The sequence below is a fragment of the Parambassis ranga genome, chromosome 19, assembly GCF_900634625.1.
Source record: "Parambassis ranga chromosome 19, fParRan2.1, whole genome shotgun sequence".
In the NCBI taxonomy this organism is placed as follows: Eukaryota; Metazoa; Chordata; class Actinopteri; family Ambassidae; genus Parambassis; species Parambassis ranga.
Genome location: NC_041039.1, coordinates 22,178,162 through 22,196,122, shown reverse-complemented (window position 1 = coordinate 22,196,122; position 17,961 = coordinate 22,178,162). Strand labels below are relative to the sequence as shown.

The window sequence follows — 17,961 nt, the reverse complement described above, 5'->3', positions numbered from 1 at the left end:
TGGTCATTGGGGATTCCAGACATTCACACATGTTTATCTGGCATCTTGTTTCCCATTTTATCTGCACGTGATGCACACCCCTCTACGCCTCTACGTGCAAGTAGAGGTAAAGGAAAGTAGAGTAAATGACCCATGAACTGCACACAGTGTTGATTGATAGGGATTTAAAGGGGATATATTATGCAAGATCCACTGTTTTGATTGGGCACAATTATGTGTCCCCGGGGGGCCTTGAGATCCACAACGTTTGAGAACAAAAAGTCCTCTCATTTGTTTTCTGTCTCATTCTGTCAAGCTCGGAAGCCCCTTAAATCACTACATAGATATAAGCCTCGCCTGCAGGCACGTCAAGCAGCACATCCTCACACATTCATACAATTTTCACTTTTTTAAGAAACAACAAAGGGTTGCATTTTTTCCATATAATGTGATCTGGTGTTCGGGCTGATTTAGATTCAGGTTCAGACTCACTCACAATTTCTAAACAAAACAATTTACATGCACTGTGTAGAAAAGGCCACAGGTAGGAGTCAGATACGTACACTTACAAAGTCTTGAAAACCTTTTTTCGCATTCTCATGAGGAGGACAGGCTGAGGTCCAATGTGAACTTTTGTGTTTTTGTTATTAGCCATTTTGGGTCTTGTCACATTTATTTTTACCGCAATATCCAAAACACTGGAGGGAAAGGAACAACCATCTTCCAGAAATAGCAGCAATAAAAGGTGGCCTGCGCCATCAATCTTGTTTCCGCATGGGAGCTTTGGTTCAGCACTGATTGGCTAGGCTCAACAGCGTGGCTCCCTTCTGTTTTAAATTTGGTGGTAAACAAGAAAAAGCAAGGGCTTTTTTTTAACAACAGCTAGAGCTGCACAAAAATCAAAGAAAAGAAAAGTAAAAATATACAGATGACAAGATAAGATAATTAAACTTATCCATTTCAGATATACATGTTTACATGTTTTTTGATCAATAGCCTGGGAGAAGATATTCCTGTTTGCACTACCTGGCGTCAGCCCTGAGTGGCCAGTAGCTGCGTGTAAAGGTGTAGACTATAGACTGTACAGGCAGACAACGTGGCTCTGACCCCATCTCCACCTCCACCCAATGTACAAAACAGAGGTCAAAATGTCTCAATAATGGGCACTGCCATGTTGGAAAAATCATCACGGAACATTCAACATCAAGTACAGTCTTTCCTCCCCTTTTTGAATAGCATGGCTGCTGCACTAACATTGCTGCACTAACATTCCAACACTAACCCAAGGCAGGGTTTATCATCTATATGTTGATGAAGAGTCTCAATCATCCAGGTCATATTCATTCAAAAGGAAATAATTTATCACCTATACTGTAGCCAGGGGGCTATACAGATGTTTTGACCTCACATTTGGGGAGGTCATGTCGTCCCTGTTTATATACAGTCTATGTTACAGTGAAAGAGACTATTCCCATTAGGGCTGGAAACAGGATACTGGCACAGTATAATAAACACCCTTACTTTCTCAGACCTTTAATGTATGTGTAGATTTTCTAGCTAGAGGGCGCTACACTTGCAGCAATGATGCACAAACTCCCCGTAGAATTGGCATTTTATTTATATTTGTGAGGTTAATGTGGGTATTCAGGGTTATGCTGTTTTCCTGAAATGTCAGCTGAAACTGGCTTTATAAATTGGTTATGGTTTAATGATCTTGTGAGCAGGACTGGTGGACTTTTCTGTTGCAATTAAAAGGCTGGCTCCTTGCACAATGCCACCCTGAAACCTCCTACTTAATATATGTAAGTGCATTTATTATGTTTGGAAATTGTGTTTTGACAGCCCTTTTAATTATGACATTGTTGTCATACCTAAATGAAAACGAACTAGATGACTGGATCTTTATCAACTTGTCATACCTAAGTAGTTCCTAATTTGTCATAGATTGTCATGAATCCTGGGAGAAACCAGCTTCTTTGCAACGTGAACTTTTGGACTCAATAGAAAGTGCTATGGGCAATAGATAAAAGCCTGGCGTACCTTTTATCTATAATGAATTTCATGACTATTTCTACATAAATATTGATTATAGACTTCAGCCACACCGACTACACATTTATGTGAAGTCTTATCTTGTTGCTATGTTTAAAACAGCTGTAGATCCTCTCAGGACTATGATTGGTTGAAAAACACTTTGTAGTAGCCTAAGGTCTATCATGATAGATTATCATGTGATCTAATAAATCAGCTGCTTCGCAAAATTCTGTTCAGAACACAGTGGTCTAGTAGTTACCCAAAAGTACAACATTCACAACCATGAGGACGTCACACAGTGAACATGTAGCACTGAAGACGTGAGCAGGTTAAGTGGGGTCAGGTATGATTTTGCTTGACCTTTTGATTATAGTCTTGTGATGCAATTAATGGGAGGGAGAGCTTGTAATTTTAGATGATTTATCGATTTGTGCGCTGCTGTTGTTTGTGAGTCTCTGTTGTGCTGAGCTGCTGACCACAATGATCATTATTTAAATGGTGGCTATATATAATCTGAGGAGGAGGTTCTGGTTGTTGGCACATGGCCTCAGTTAACGTTCCATTTGGGTGAGCTGCTGGCAATAAATTTGATTCAGTAAGAGCTACATGGAGATAAGCCCTCATACCTGCGTTACTGTTTAAGATTAGACTTAAGAAAGACTCAAGATTACCTAGGATAGGATCTCGGCTTAATGTTTTTATGGCATGTTTTACTACAGCAGTATGTAAAAAGTAAATTTTTCTGAGCCAGTATGTGTCAGTTTGATGTACTCGAGTCTGTTTAAAAAAAAAAACAGCCTCCTACACCTCTCACCCCAGATATGGCTGTGCTACTGCTGAATGTTTTATGACCTCTGCAAACTGGAGCATTCTTCTTCTAAGGCCACTTTCCGGCGTTGTCACATGTTCACGTCCAAGTAAGAATATCGCCGCGGATGCAATTCAGCGTGTCCTCGTTAACACTTTGAGGTTTTTCCTTAATAAAGTAGCACTGGCATGTTGAGAATGATGGATTAACCCATCCTGTAACGAGTCCCTGCTCTTGTTTTATGGTAGGTTGGCAGCAGATTGGTCCTCCAGACGACAGGAATCCTGATGATTGTCCTGGGGATCTTTGGGAAGTTTGGAGCAGTTTTTATCACCATCCCAGACCCAGTCATCGGAGGCATGTTCCTAGTTATGTTTGGAATGATTGCAGCAGTGGGGATATCCAACCTCCAGGTAAACACATTTAAATATTCGAACGTATCATATTTTATTTATTTTATTTTCTCCTTGGAAAGTGAAGGCTCAGAGAAACAAAACATCTCCTCTGTAAGGAGCTCCTTAAACTAAAGGCCCTGAGTCTGGCTGGCTCCAGAAGTCCTTCTCAAATGCTGACCCAAATACAAGCAAAATTAAAAGATGAGGAATAAAAACTTTATGTGAACAGACTCATGCATTCACAAAAAAAAGCAGTAAATCCCACAAAAAATTACAAGAATTATTAAACATAAATATAAATCAATCCCATGCGGGCGATTATTCATTGTTTTATAAACAACAAATTTTATACTGTAATTTACAGTTGCACAGACCCACTCCCAGAAAAATGTGTAATGGCTGCATTGGTCCACAGCATCAAACTTAATAGATTCATAATAAAAGCGCTCTGAAAATGTGCAGTCCCTGCAGTTTTTATAGGGTTTGGTTGGGGCACAATGATACGCTGTAAATATAAAAGGACATCAACCAGAAGTTCTCTGAAGAGCTCTTATGAAACAGTGGGAGGCTCCGGGCTTTGGTTAATGCAAACATGGGCTGAGGTGGAGTGCAAGTGGGTGGGTGGTGAGGAGATCTGAGTTGGCTCTTACCTGTCAGTCCAAGCGGTTCTTTGCATTTTTTGCATGAAACCTAAATAAGTTATAAAGGTTCTCTCCGTGGATGTATCTATGGATGCCAAATGTGCTTTTGTATCAGCCTGTAAACATGTTTTTCTGCTCTAACGTTTCACATTTCTTCGGGAATGGACTCCAGTTTTGGAGCTGGCCTCTACTGGCCAATCAAGCAACTGCAGTTTTTTTGTACTCTTGCTGTGGCTTGATATCTCATCCCTGGAGTGTTGGCAGAATTCCTACCAGGAATAGATAAATTAAGGTAAGGTAAGGTAAGGTAAGGTAGGATAGGATAAGATAAGGTAGTATAGGATAAGGATAAGGTATGATAAGGTAAGGTAGGGTAGGGTAGGGTAGGATAGGGTAAGGTAAAGGAAAGGTAAGGTAAGGTAAAAAGATAAGACGTTATCCAAACTAAAGAAAATATAATTGCCAGAGGTTACAGAGTTACATTAAAATATATGAGTACAATGCATCGGTGTTTATGAACCAGTCCAGCTTGTTGTCGATGTGGACACCCAGGTACTTGTAGCTGTCTACAATGTCTGTGTTGGTACCACTGATGCTGACCGGGTTTGGGAGTGAACACCAGTTCTTTTTTAAATTTTTTTCTTCCACAAAGCTGTCCACCACACTTATCTACTGCGCCTCCCGACTTCTGCTGGTACAGCCCACAATGGCAGAGTCGTCTGAGAACTTCTGCAGGTGGCAGGACTGTGAGCAGTGTCTGAAGTCTGATGTATAGAGTGTGGAGACAGTACTGAGATTCTACCTTAATCCAAATTGTAACTGTCAGTGACAATCAGTGACTGAAACAAAGTCCCACATTGGAATCAAATCTGTGCTTTCTCCAAACCACTTGGTCCGTCAGGGGTTGCATTAGGAGGAGCAGAGATGTTAGAGTCAATCAGACTCGTAGATCATCAAAGCTTTTATTTACAAAGTACTTTTGTGGACCAAAATATCTATTACATCAAATTAGTTTACTAATTACTTTATAATTATTTTCATCTTTAATCTGTCACCTGTGACTTGCTGTAAACTGTGCATGGTGCATTTAGCATGTTGAGCATTAGCATTGTAACACACGGGCAGCAGTCCGAGCAACAGGCTACCAAGTGAGGAAGCAGAGTCAGCTGTGATCCTCTTTCCTGGCACATATTCAGTGTGATTTAAGCACTAGCAGCAGGAAATGTCTTCAGCACTGCTGGACATCAAAACCACCCACAGGCATTTTATTTTGCAATGTAATTCTGTGCTCAAAAATGTAGCTCTCAGCGTAAGTTCAATCAGGAAGACTCTATTTCCCATCATTCACCATTTATCCCTATCCGCTTCCTAATCTTTCTCCCTCTATCCCTCACTCCTCTGCTCCCCCTCTCTTCCGCTCTCTTAGTCAGGTGCTTAATAGAAAGCACCTCCCTCACCAATGAGCTGTCGCTTTCTATCCCTCTCCTGACCAATCACAGCTTAGCACGAAATTTAAAAGTCTTCGTCTCTTCTCCAGCTGTCTTCTGATTGAACCCGGCAACGATTCTGCGCTGCTCTACGCTGCAATCAACTGGCATTATTCCTCCTCCTGAACTCACTTAATCCAACATCAGATCCAAATTCCGTCTCCCCTGCACCCGTGCCGGCAGCGGCTCCCGCGGCCGGTAAAAGGAGCGAGAAGTCAGCCTCCTCTGCTCCCAGGGCTAAACGAAGGAACGCTTACTCTCCCGCTGCCGCTACTCCACTTATTCCCTCGACACGCTCAATCAAACACTGCCAGTGCCAGTCTTTGTTTCTTCAATCAGTCGACCTCCACCTGAAGGCAGTCGTAGAGTCCACATCTCCTGCTCCTGCGGTCCCTGCCGATCCAGCCGCTCGATCTCAGCCGCCGATCTTCCGTTCTCCTTCACCATCTTCCTGCTACACTCTGGCGTCTGCTCGGCCTGCCCCTCCTATAGGTAGGCCCTTCTTTTCGCAATCCGCTAACATATGACATTAATTCTGCAGGCAGGGACAATATTTAGTAAACCTCATCCCGCAATCTCCTCAGCGTCATAAATCTGTGGCATCTAGCTAAATTCTCAGCCGTCCTCATCTGCAGATCCTCGGCTGTCAGCGATCTGATCCATCGGGCAGTTTCTAGTCTTTCAGCGTCTTTCAGGATGTATGTGCTCAGTTTTCCCGGAGAGACGCCAAGAATGCACTATCTAGCTCTTTACCGGAGACCCCCATCTCTAATAGCCGGAAAACATATTCTATCAATATCACTTCCAGTAAGCAGCCCTTTCTCACTATTCGGCTAGTAGCCTGGTCTGCGGACTGGACTCCGTATTTGGCCATGATCGCCGGGGTCCCAAATAATCTCGGCAATTCATGTGGCGCTCGCGGGCTCACTGCTCCGTGTCCCTCTGTGCTTCAGCCTACCGCCATGGCATTCAGCATTTAACCTTTTCTCAATCTGCCACGGATATACAAGGCCGTCATATTATGGCTGTCACCTCTCCTCATCTGTAGCGCCTACAAGGATACGCACCCCAGGTCAGTGCGCAGTACGGTTTTCAAATCCTCATTTCGCGTTTGTCAACTCTCTGGTTCATGTCTGTTTTATTTGCTCTCAGTTTCACAGGTATAAATTTAAAAAAAAAAAAAAAAAAAAAAATCTAATCGGCACGATATGAAAACTCAATAGTCTCTGAGCAGAAAGAACTAGAGGGGCTACCGTATATAAATCCCCTCCGCTCTCGTCTTCTCGTACAAGCCCCATCGGCATAGCCACACGCAATACTCCTGCAGAATGGCATTATTCGATCTGTCCGCTCCTCGCTCCGGCCCATTTCAGCAATTAGTCTGATTACGCCGAACATTTGTCCCCTCTTTATGCCAGCGGATAGCGCTTTAAACTTATCTATTCATGGGCCTGGGAGCCGACTTCTCTGACCCATTTAGATTCCTCCATTCGCCTGTTGCAATGGAATCTTTTCGGCATTTGGGATTTAAAATATATATATTTCACCGTTCGTCTCATTTGCATTAGTACCTGAATCTTCAATCTCGCGTCAAAGCCTTATGCCAGATCCTGCTAAAGAAGCTAGAGTTCCCTCTATGCTCACATGCTGGATGATTTCCTCCTCAGAAAACCCTGTTTAGTCATCTTCGGATCAGCTGCATGGAGCTTACTACCTGACGTGTGTAATTTATAACGCGAGTCGATCCACTATCCATCATGACGATGACGTAGTCTGCATATTAAGTAGCCATGTGCTCGTGTTTACATGTATTAGACAAGCGAGTTCGCTATGCCGTCGTTAATGGGTATTTTGCTACGTATAAATTCATATGGTTTTACAGGTCAAACGGTTATTAATTATTAAAATAAATATTAGTTTAAAAAAAAAAAAAAAAAAAAAAAATATATAATGTATTCAGTTACTGAATTCAGATTACATGCCCAAAACGTAATTTGTAATGTATTCCGTTTCATTTCTCAGTCTGAGTAACGTATTCTGAATACTTGGATTACTCACACATTGAATTGCATTTTAAGTGATTGAACGCAGCCATCAGCCCCTGCTGACTACAAAGGACGCGATAAAACATTCAATAGAAAATGTCCAGATTGTTCCATCAATATTCTTCTATTTAGAGAAACAGAAACGGAACGTAATGACAGACTAATATTTTTTTAAACAATGCAACCAAAAGTCATTTTACACACAGAATCAATGTCAATGTCAAACAGACCCATGTATAAAACCAGCTGACTGCAATCACACGTTCATACTTAAACGTTCATCAGCATCAGGTCTGGACGGAGTTAACTAGCAGCTAACGGCTAACTAGTTCACTTATCAAAGTGACGCTAACGGTGAACCGGCATCATGTCGGAGGAGCATTAAGTACGCAGCGATTCAGACTCTGACCCCCATCAGTCCGGCTGCTCCGTCCTCTCTGTCGCCCGCACCTGCAGCAACACGGGAAAGTACCGTCATGCAATCCACTGATTTCATCAATGTAACAGTATTCTGATTACCATCTCTTTAGAGTGTAAACGTAACGGTATACAGTTACTCTCATTTTGTATTCTAAATACATAACGTCGGTACATGTAATCCGTTATCTCCCCAACACTGCATAGGGCCAACCTTTCTTATCTCCCCTCTGGACGCTCCTCCGCAGTTCCTATCTTCCGTGTCCATGTTGCCTTGAACCAAGGCTGCAGCGTGATCTGCGGATCTGGTCTCACCTGCTAAGAGCTCTGCAACATGTTGATGAAGATTCTCAGTCATCCAGGTCATCATAAGTAGAGAAGATTGAAACAAGGCGTCTGGACTTGTAGAGTTTTCCTGAAGACGTTTCGCTGCTCATCCAAGCAGCTTCATCAGTTCTGCAACATGGTGTTATTCTTTTAATAATGACGTAGTGCCTTCATCCAATTCTCTCGGGTTGTTCCAGATGGAGCCCATCTGTGGGTTTTGGGGGGTTCTTTCCTCCAAGGCCAGTGGTTCGCTAGATGCCGGCCTTTAAATTCTCACAATTCTGTCTCTTCGGTGCTGCATGCAATCTATCCCATAGCCGGGCTTGCTTCATTTGGGTTCATCATTGGAAACGCATTTAGTTCAGATAAGGGTGCTCCTGGTGGTTCATACTACCTCACATCAGAACCTTGTCGGCTCACATGCATTTCAATTTCAGGTTATTTCTCAAACCTGCAGTTATACTATTAAAGGCATTCGAAGGCTTCTCCCTCTCCTCTAGAATCTCCGTGGCCTATTTCAATTCTCCACTAATTGGTTTCAAACCAGATCAGGTGTATTTCTCCTTCTGTTGATTCTCTCCTGGAATCTCTCTTCGCTTAGCTTTTGGCTTTCTTAGAGTAGGCCTCCCATTCGTTCAGTCCTTCTAGAAGTCACCTTCTCAGAACTAGTATTCCATCTAACCACTACAGCTGCCGTTTCACCCTAAATGCAGTGGTGCATGTTCAGAAGTCAGCCCGCACTAATTCATCCTTCTGTCCTTTTAAATCCATGAACGGTTATTTACAGGTTTGCCCCAATTTAGATCCTCAAGTCCCTCGGTTATCACAGGAATCTCCCTCTGTCTAGGAACTGGTTTTATGCTCACTTCATACAACCTCTCTTCAGATCCCCATTATCCCCTAATCATCATTAGGGTCATTCCTTTAGAATAGGTGCAACTACTTCAGCAGCAACTCAGTGGCTCCGGTTCATGCAAGGCCATTTAGCTATGCTATCACAGCAGTGGGTGCTTTCATGCAGGCCATATAATTATGCTATCATAGCCAATGGGCTTTGTTTCACGCAAGGCCATTTAACCAATTAATTCCTGCTAATGGCACGCTCAATCATCTTCTCTCTACACATTCATCTTCAGGCCCACCTGGCCTAGCTGGTAAAATTATTAATCATATTATTACGTGATTTCATCATTATGTGAGTTTTCATCATATTACTGGTGGTGGTGTAATGCTCGAATCATGTATGTTATCTCCATGCCCTCCTCTTCTCTATCCTTTCAGCTTTCCCTCAAGCTTTATAATTAATGTCTGTCAGCCAGTGGGCTTCGTTTCATTCAAAGCATTACCCGTGCTTCTCAGCCAGTGGGCTTCGTTTCATTCAAAGCATTATCCGTGCTTCTCAGCCAGTGGGCTTCGTTTCATTCAAAGCATTATCCGTGCTTCTCAGCCAGTGGGCTTCATTTCATTCAAAGCATTATCCGTGCATCTCAGCCAGCGGGCTTCATTCTGTCAGCTCAAGGTATCTCCTCCATCCCCGCAACCAATTGGTCAATGATCTTCACTTCCTGTATTCTCCAAAACACCGAACATGTGCTCGTATCTCAGAAATCTCCGTCCCTGGTGAGTTTCACCTATTACTGCCGTATCGTCAATTCATGTCTGCTAACTTCATTCTCACGGCATTCCCTAGGCCTCATATTAATGCACCTTCTACTGGCGGGCTTCATTCACGCAAGGCCTTAAATCAATGCATTCATAGCCAGTGGCCTCGGATCTTATAAGGCCATTTAGCTATGCTATCACAGCAGCGAGTTTTATTTTAGACAGGTCACTTAATCAATGCCATCATGCCAGCGGGCTTAATTCATACCAGGCAATATATCTAAGATATTCCTGCCAACGAGCACGCTCCGTCATATCTCACCACTCGTTTACTTTCAGGCCCTTCTGGCCTAGCTGATATGCTTATTAATCATATTATTGGGGTGATTCCGTTATGTAAGTTTTCATCACTTACTGGTGGTGGTGCAAATCTTGAACCATGCTTAATTTCTGATTAGGCTGTATAAACAACACAATTTCAGCCTGTGGGCTTCGTTTTAGGCTTCATTTTAACTCAATCTCAGCCGTTGGGCTTGTTTAAACAAATTCCTTTTTCCATGCTTTCCCGTGCTTCCTTAGCTTGAGCACATGCTCGCTAAACTCTCTCCATGTTTTCATCAGCTCGAGCTCACGCTCGCTGAACTCTTCTACGCTTTCCTCGACTTCCTAAACCCTCCTCTTCCTATGCTGTCTCTAGCTTAATCCCTAACTCGCTAAGCTCTGTTTCTCCTTCCCCCTCTCAAGGCATCAAGTCCATAGATTGCTGTCATGTTATGCATTCTTTTTAACAATTGTCTTTCATTTTACATGATTTCCATCTAGAGCCCAGATATGTAAGTATTGACCTCAATTCTCATCTCTCTCTGTTTTGGGGGGATCTTATGATCCAGCAGCCTCTCCTCTTGCGTTTTCCCCCCTTTCCGGATGTGGTCTTCACGATGGGGTCTAGGACGCCAATGCACATTCAAACTTTGTACTTAATAAATCTTTCTCATTCAGTTCGCTGAGTCTCTCATGATTGAAATGTAGCTCTCAGCGTAAGTTCAATCAGGAAGACTCTATTTCCCATCATTCACCATTTATCCCTATCCGCTTCCTAATCTTTCTCCCTCTATCCCTCACTCCTCTGCTCCCCCTCTCTTCCGCTCACTTAGTCAGGTGCTTAATAGAAAGCACCTCCCTCACCAATGAGCTGTCGCTTTCTATCCCTCTCCTGACCAATCACAGCTTAGCACGAAATTTAAAAGTCTTCGTCTCTTCTCCAGCTGTCTTCTGATTGAACCCGGCAACCCTCCTCCACCCCAAGCACCACCAGATCCACGTCAGTAAGGTCTCCTATTTCCTGCCCTCCAGCTCTCCACCACCACCAGGTCTAGACCCCGGGGGGATCTTATGATCCAGCAGCCTCTCCTCTTGCGTTTTCCCCCCTTTCCGGATGTGGTCTTCACGATGGGGTCTAGGACGCCAATGCACATTCAAACTTTGTACTTAATAAATCTTTCTCATTCAGTTCGCTGAGTCTCTCATGATTGAAATATAAACATGTGGTGAAAAAGCAAACCTCAAACTGTGATGTATTGAGCTTAAACAGCAGGCTTCCCACACTAAAGAAGTTAGTTTGTCTCCATTGACTCAGAAATATGACAGGACATTTATCCAGACTGTTTAACGGTGGTATAAAAATCTCATACTGCTCCTTTAATAACCACTAAAACAGCAAGCAGCGGGGAGTGCAGTGGAGCCACTGCTAGTAAATTACACTCAGAAATCCTCCATGTGCTTCTTACACAACTCGGCGATCACTGAATCAGTCCCACCCATACACAGTATTTTGTTCTGCACGGTTTCTTCTATCAAGTCTTTGTAAAAAAGATGAAACATTACACTGTTGTTTCCCCATATTATAACCACTATGTTTCTTTGCATTGAACCGCTCCGGCTCCCTGGAGTCTGAGTCATGGTGTCAAAAACCTGGTGGTAGTGTACAGTATAGTGTACAGAATAATTGGATGCGCCCCGATTTAACTTTAGAATATGGACAGGATCACATTTCAGAAGGGCCTTATGGGAAAATACATGAAAGCCTACTAGAAGAGTCAGAAGTGGGGCAGGTCGGTCTTCATGTGTTTCATTGTGTAGTGGTGCCGTTTAGTTCTCAGAGTGCATTTATAGACTGGGTCGACCCCCGTCTGGTCTGTGTTGACCTGTCACTATTAAATAAAATGCAAATCGAGCACTGAAATAGAATAGGAGTCTTTTTTTTTTGATTTCCAGATTAAAGCTAATCACGTTTTAGCAAATCTTCATGGAGATGGCAGCCAGCTCAGACAGAACAACAAAATAATGGCCTGCATCTGAGAGTCAATAAAGAAATCGAATCAAATTTGTGGCATCACATATTTTTCCTTCTCTCTCTCTCTCTCTCTCTCTCTCTCTCTCTGCAGTATGTTGATCTCAACTCTTCACGTAACCTCCTCATCCTCGGCTTCTCGACCTTCAGCGGGCTTGTCTTACCCACCTGGTTTCACTCTAACTCCGGCATCATCGACACAGGTGATTTTTAACATGGAAGTCTATAAGGAGTGACTCACTTTTGGAACCAGCCTCAAGTGGCCACTCGAGGAACTGCGGTTTTATAAAAAACTAGTATGTTGGTTGGTCAATTTAAATGCAAGCAGGTGAAATTAAACTTAATAAATGGCTAGAAATCAATAATTTTTACAAAGGATAGTTTTAGAAAATGACATTTACTGGACACCTTGTGCAGGTTGGACATCATCCTCCCCCAGAACCTTGTTTTCCTCACCTGTGAGACCGTGTTCTTCAGAAATATGCCATGATGATCCAAACAGGATTCCCAGTCACACAGAGATCTAATGACAAACGGAAAAACTCTTATTAAGTCAGTGAAGCATGGCAGACAGACCACACACCAGTGACAGTGTCAGTGGGGTGTCATAAATCATCCACACCTATTGTATCCTCACCCACGCACCTGTTTTCAACACACGTGACTGCTTTCTATCACTTTATTGCACCTTTATTTGCATATAACTCTGATGTCTTGGCTCTTAGAGCTTGTCTGGCTTTTGGCACTTTCCCCATTTCCTTATTGTAGGTATTGTACCTTTGACCAGCTTCTGTAATTGTTCTTTAGAAAACAGAGATAAAATTCACCTGAAACAAAGCCAATAATAACATCATCTGACAGCCTGTCTGCTCTCACTGCTCCACTTACAGATTACCCTTGAAAAGATGGCAGCAGTTCTGCCAGCCTAAGCTCCTAATGTCAAGGTGTCCGCAAATCCTACAAGCCCAGATGGCAAACCTTTTACCTTCGGTCTTTAGCCTAGATTTTTCAGTGACATGGATAGGCTTTGTAATAGTCTTACCTGATCCTGAGTTTTGGAGTATTCTGTGCCAGATTTAAGGACAGAAACCTGAGTCAGTCTGTAGCTCTGGCTAAGCCACACATGCAGGTCCTGCTGAGTGCATGGAGCAGATCAACCTGTGGGAGGCGCTGGTGGGGCGTTTGAGCTTGACTTTTTTCACACTCACACATGACCCTCTGCTAGTTATCACCAGAGGGAGTGACGCTAAGGATCTTGAATTTATTTTAAATGTAATAATAAATATGTTGTCGTTTAGCTGTATGGGCCATGCCTCAGCATATTTATACAAGATATTAGCTGCTGTTGCCGTGCAGATTGTTGGTGACTGTCAAAAAGAGAAGCTGACACACAGTAGGCACATTTAAAGACAAAATCAGGACCACATGACATTTTTATTACAGGACAGGCATATTATTCTAATTATCGGTATTTTTCTGAGTGAAAATAAACTTTTAATGATTTGTTTTTTGAGTACATAAATATGTTACAGCTATCGGTTACATCACATGACATGTAAACAATCATTTAAAGCATCTGTTTGTACTCAGACAGGAATTAGTATCCAGCAAAGACAATTTTGCTTACCAAGTTAGTGATCTCTAGCAGTAACTTCTAGTTGTTGTTACACCAGGATGCCTATTAGAATCCTGGCAGACACAATAGATTTAGAACAGACAGATCAACTGAAGTTTCTGTACCTAGTGGTACCTTGAGTGGCCACATGAATAAGTGCTGGTTAAATAAGACAACAGTCTTCAGTGGACTTCTCCAGGCCAATCTGGACCACCACCACCAGATTTTTCTGTTGGATTCCCCAGATGAGGCTTGTCTTTGGAGTCACAGATAGAGGGCGGTCTTGCCAGCAGGCAAACCAGGCAACTGCTTGAAGTCCCAGGCTGGTCAGTGGACCAACAAACTTTAAATTACACCAATGGGGATTTCCAAAGTTTGCAATGACAGTAGGAGACCTCCCTAAGGGGACCCTGTCTGTCTCCAGCCCAGGTTTGTGCATTTCTAATGACAACAAAAGCTGAAAGAAGTTAATAAGATTTTTATTTGTGCCAGATTAGACTGATGAGGCTGTGCGTGACCCACTTTAGTCACTATATCTTCATTTATGGGTTAAAATAAACCCATGTCCTCCTTTAAGTGTGCGATCACTACATACCTGAGTGGAAAAAGTAGAAATAGATATGAATGAAAGGCAGTTGATGACATGTATATTTGTGTTAATGATGTAAAGAGAGAAGGAAAAGAAAGTATTTATATATAGAAAGTTCTCTAATTAAACTAATCAAGCCACCGGACATCAATCCATCAGATGAAATTAGACCATGTGGAGTCAGTCTGATCACACCGAGACCTCGGAACCAATCAGATCAAACGCAGACCATCAGCTGATAATTCCCTTGTTTTGATGACACATTGATCGACTGCTCGGAGTCTTTGTGGCCACCTCCTATGAAGTGCCATCAAAAGAGCAATCCTCAAGATTAAACAGCTCTTCTTCTCTGCAGACATAAGACCTTGATCCCATGAGTCATGTGATGGCAGTGTCTCCCAGGAAAGTACTAATCCAGAGTTCAACACTGGGCATGAGGGTTTGTCTGGTTTTCTCAGGTCTAGGCTGCTTACCTCCCAATCCTCTTGGCTAGCCCCTATGTCAGTGGCTGTAATCTGCCCGGCGCAGATAAAGCATTCTGGCCCCTGAGTCTCTCCCCAGCCTCAACACTCAGCTGATAGCTCCAGACAAGAGAGGCCTGTCAGCGCTCTTTGTAAACAAACAGCCGCTCATCCCGACGTCTTTATGTACTTAAAATCAACTCAGTGGGTGCCTTGAACTTTTGACTTCTGCATCCTTGGGTAGGGTGTGAGTGTGTGTGTGTGTGTGTGTGTTCCTGTGTATGTGTGTTATTTGAACAAGAGTGTGTTCAGAATGAAACTACGTCAGCGGTTTGCAGTTCTTGATTCAATTCGATTCAACTTCATTAGTCAGTTTATTGCTGGAGGGGCATTATGAAAGCAGGCCATCGGACATGCAGGCACACACTCACACACTCAATAGCCCTCTGTGTTCACTCATATGCTGGTGGTCACACACCCCACATGAAAGGCCACCTCTGACTCAGGAAATTAGAGCGTCTAGTCATTAGATAGGGCGCCCCCTCGGCCACCCTTCACAGGTCCATATATCTGGACATCTGTGGCCCTGCAGACTTCACAGGAGTGTCTTTCTGGCAGTTATCACAGCTTCTAAGCTTTGCCAGGTCTGCCATGTGGCCTTCAGGGCAGCATGAAATGACCTGTCTTTGAAGTCTCTCTTCTCTGACAAATAGGAATCTCTAAGCAAAACAAAACATTTCTTTTCCTCTTCAAGCATTTTGTGATGCTTATAAAACTGCATTATTACATTAAAAAATTCCTGTAAGTCAAGGAGTCACCGATGCTGCACCAAACTTAGTATTCCAAGAAATGAATTCCCACAGGGGAAACGCCAGAGAGAATAAATAAAGTATTTATCCTATTTTAAGAACAGCTGTGACTGAAATCAGATCCCAGATGTGCCTGCAGAGGTTTTGAAGTCCCTTTGCCCCTTTTTGACAGATATATTAATCTGTTGATTTATTATGGGACATGTAGGCCAATACAGATGTTTTGGCCTACATTTGGGCAGCTGTCAATAAAATGCAGCTCACACCCAGCACTCCAACATAAAGCAGCACAGAAGAAGTTCTTTCATGTCTGAATTCCACTAGTAGCAGGCTTAGCGTTAGCATGAAGCAGAAGAAAAAGAGATGTCATAGCACAACTTAACAATAACCTTGCTACAAAGGTGTATCCATCCGCCAAATGTAACCATATTATAAGGAAATAGTTCCCGGGGATAACAGCGGCTGTTATCCTGTCCCACAGGATTTACTGTCAGGACCCAGTTACTGTTGGTTTTGCTCTTGGGGAAGCTTGTGTTTTTTTCACTTTTTAGTAGGTTGAACTTAAGCTTGACCTCCGGCCTGCATGTGGAGGAGGCAAAGAGCCAAGAGAATCTCCCTGCCAGATTTATAGTTGTCACAGTAGTTCACAAGCAACTGAAATGACTGTGTTTGTTCTCTCTCTCTCTTGTTTTGAAGGAATCAAAGAGCTGGACCAAGTCATAGTGGTGCTCTTCACCACACACATGTTCATCGGGGGATTTTTTGGGTTCATACTAGATAACACCATCCCAGGTTTGACACAAATGCTTCATAATATTTCATCAAATAAGCCAGGTCAACACCATGAGCTAACACTCTCTGTTGCTTTTAGGCACTGACAAAGAGAGAGGCATCAGAAGATGGCGGGACAAGGTGGAGGAGGAAAGCAAAACCACATGTGACCAGTCATGCTATGACATCCCTTTCTGCAGCAGTCTTTTTAAACGCTTTAGATGTTTCCAGTACCTGCCCTTCCTTCCGTCTTACAAGTAATTAAATGCTAACTTACAGGCCAACATTGATTCTGGTCTGTTAGCTCCATCAAGCCAAACACAAATTATTGGGCACAAAGTTAAAAATTAAAAATGACACGAAAACTAGCTTTTATCCTTCGACACAGCATCATCAGTAAGAGTTGTTCCTGCCGACAAGAGGTCACCTTAATGTCAGTGAAAGGAGGCAGAAGCGGGTGATGGCACACGTGTGCGAGACCAGGATTCGATTTTTTTTTTCGCTTTGTCCCGCTGTGTATAACGCTTTGTGTCACTTTTGTGTCGCACTCACAGTAAATAAAACATCAAATTTTCTCGGTTAGGTCTCATTCATCATTCTAGTTCACCACCAGTTGCACAGATCAGCACCGAGCCAGGGTTCTGAAACTTGTAGGAGGCATTTGGCATCAATTTTCAATGAGCGGTTTGGTCCAACAGACTTTCATAGAAGTTGGCATGAGACCATGGCAAGTGCTTCAGGCAGTGAATCATGTGGGAGGAGGGGCCGGATTTGTTACCATGGCATTTTTTTAAATGGAACTAACCCTGTAATTTATTAACCTCTCCTCTCATAATAACATGAGGCTGATATTACATCCCTTAATAACAGAAACTGTTTATCGCTATATGTGTGTGTGACTCATCACCATGGTAGTCGAAAATGGCAGAAGGGAATGGTTTTCCTTGTTAGTGCTTGTTTTAAGACAAACCATGATCTTAACCTAAACCCTGTTTGTAATGCCTAACCCTGACCACAAGTAAACAAGTGGAGTGTCAGTGTTCAGGGATGTGAACCCCAGGCACCTGAGTGAAGGTCCACTGTGCTGCCTGTACTACCACTGTCCCCAGCCGCTCTCCTAATATGGACATTTGCGGCTGTATTGATCCCATGGTTAAAGATAGGGTAGGAGATTTTGAAAACTCAGTGAGAGTCAGCCAGATTTTGAAAGTAAACAAACGCCCCTTTCTCTCGGAGCTCACCCCGAAGCCACACCTCCAATCACATGGACACGCATTACCTGAAGACGAGCTGCGGTCTGCGACTTCGGCCATCATGCACGTACCTCTCTGGTACGCACAGAGCAGGAAGTGTGTGTAGTGTGTGAGTGACAACCAGCCAATACTCTGTGCAGGGTCGTCTCGGAGGATTGGCTGATGTTTTTAGCATTTTATAGCTTCCACAGATGATTCATATTCTTCGTTTTAATGCTAAACTGCCAAACTAATCAGTTGCTATCAGATTCTAAAGAGAAGTTACACTAATTTAACATAAAGTACATCAGAATGAAATCTCCTACCCTACCTTTAAATGACAGCAGGCAGTAAGTTCATATATTACAGCATAAACACCAACCAAACGGCTGGAAATAA

General features: G+C 43.0%; 1 protein-coding gene across 1 annotated transcript in view; it reads left to right on the top strand.

Moving 5' to 3' along the window:
- Nucleotides 1–16,807, top strand: part of LOC114451856 (solute carrier family 23 member 2) — a 36,951-nt gene extending 20,144 nt beyond the window's left edge. The window contains exons 9-12 of the mRNA XM_028430791.1: nucleotides 3,070–3,234; nucleotides 12,180–12,288; nucleotides 16,256–16,351; nucleotides 16,431–16,807. Coding sequence (XP_028286592.1) covers nucleotides 3,070–3,234; nucleotides 12,180–12,288; nucleotides 16,256–16,351; nucleotides 16,431–16,591 — 531 coding nt within the window. The 3' untranslated portion in view covers nucleotides 16,592–16,807. The remainder of the gene's footprint in view (nucleotides 1–3,069; nucleotides 3,235–12,179; nucleotides 12,289–16,255; nucleotides 16,352–16,430) is intronic.
- Nucleotides 16,808–17,961: the final 1,154 nt, after the last annotated feature.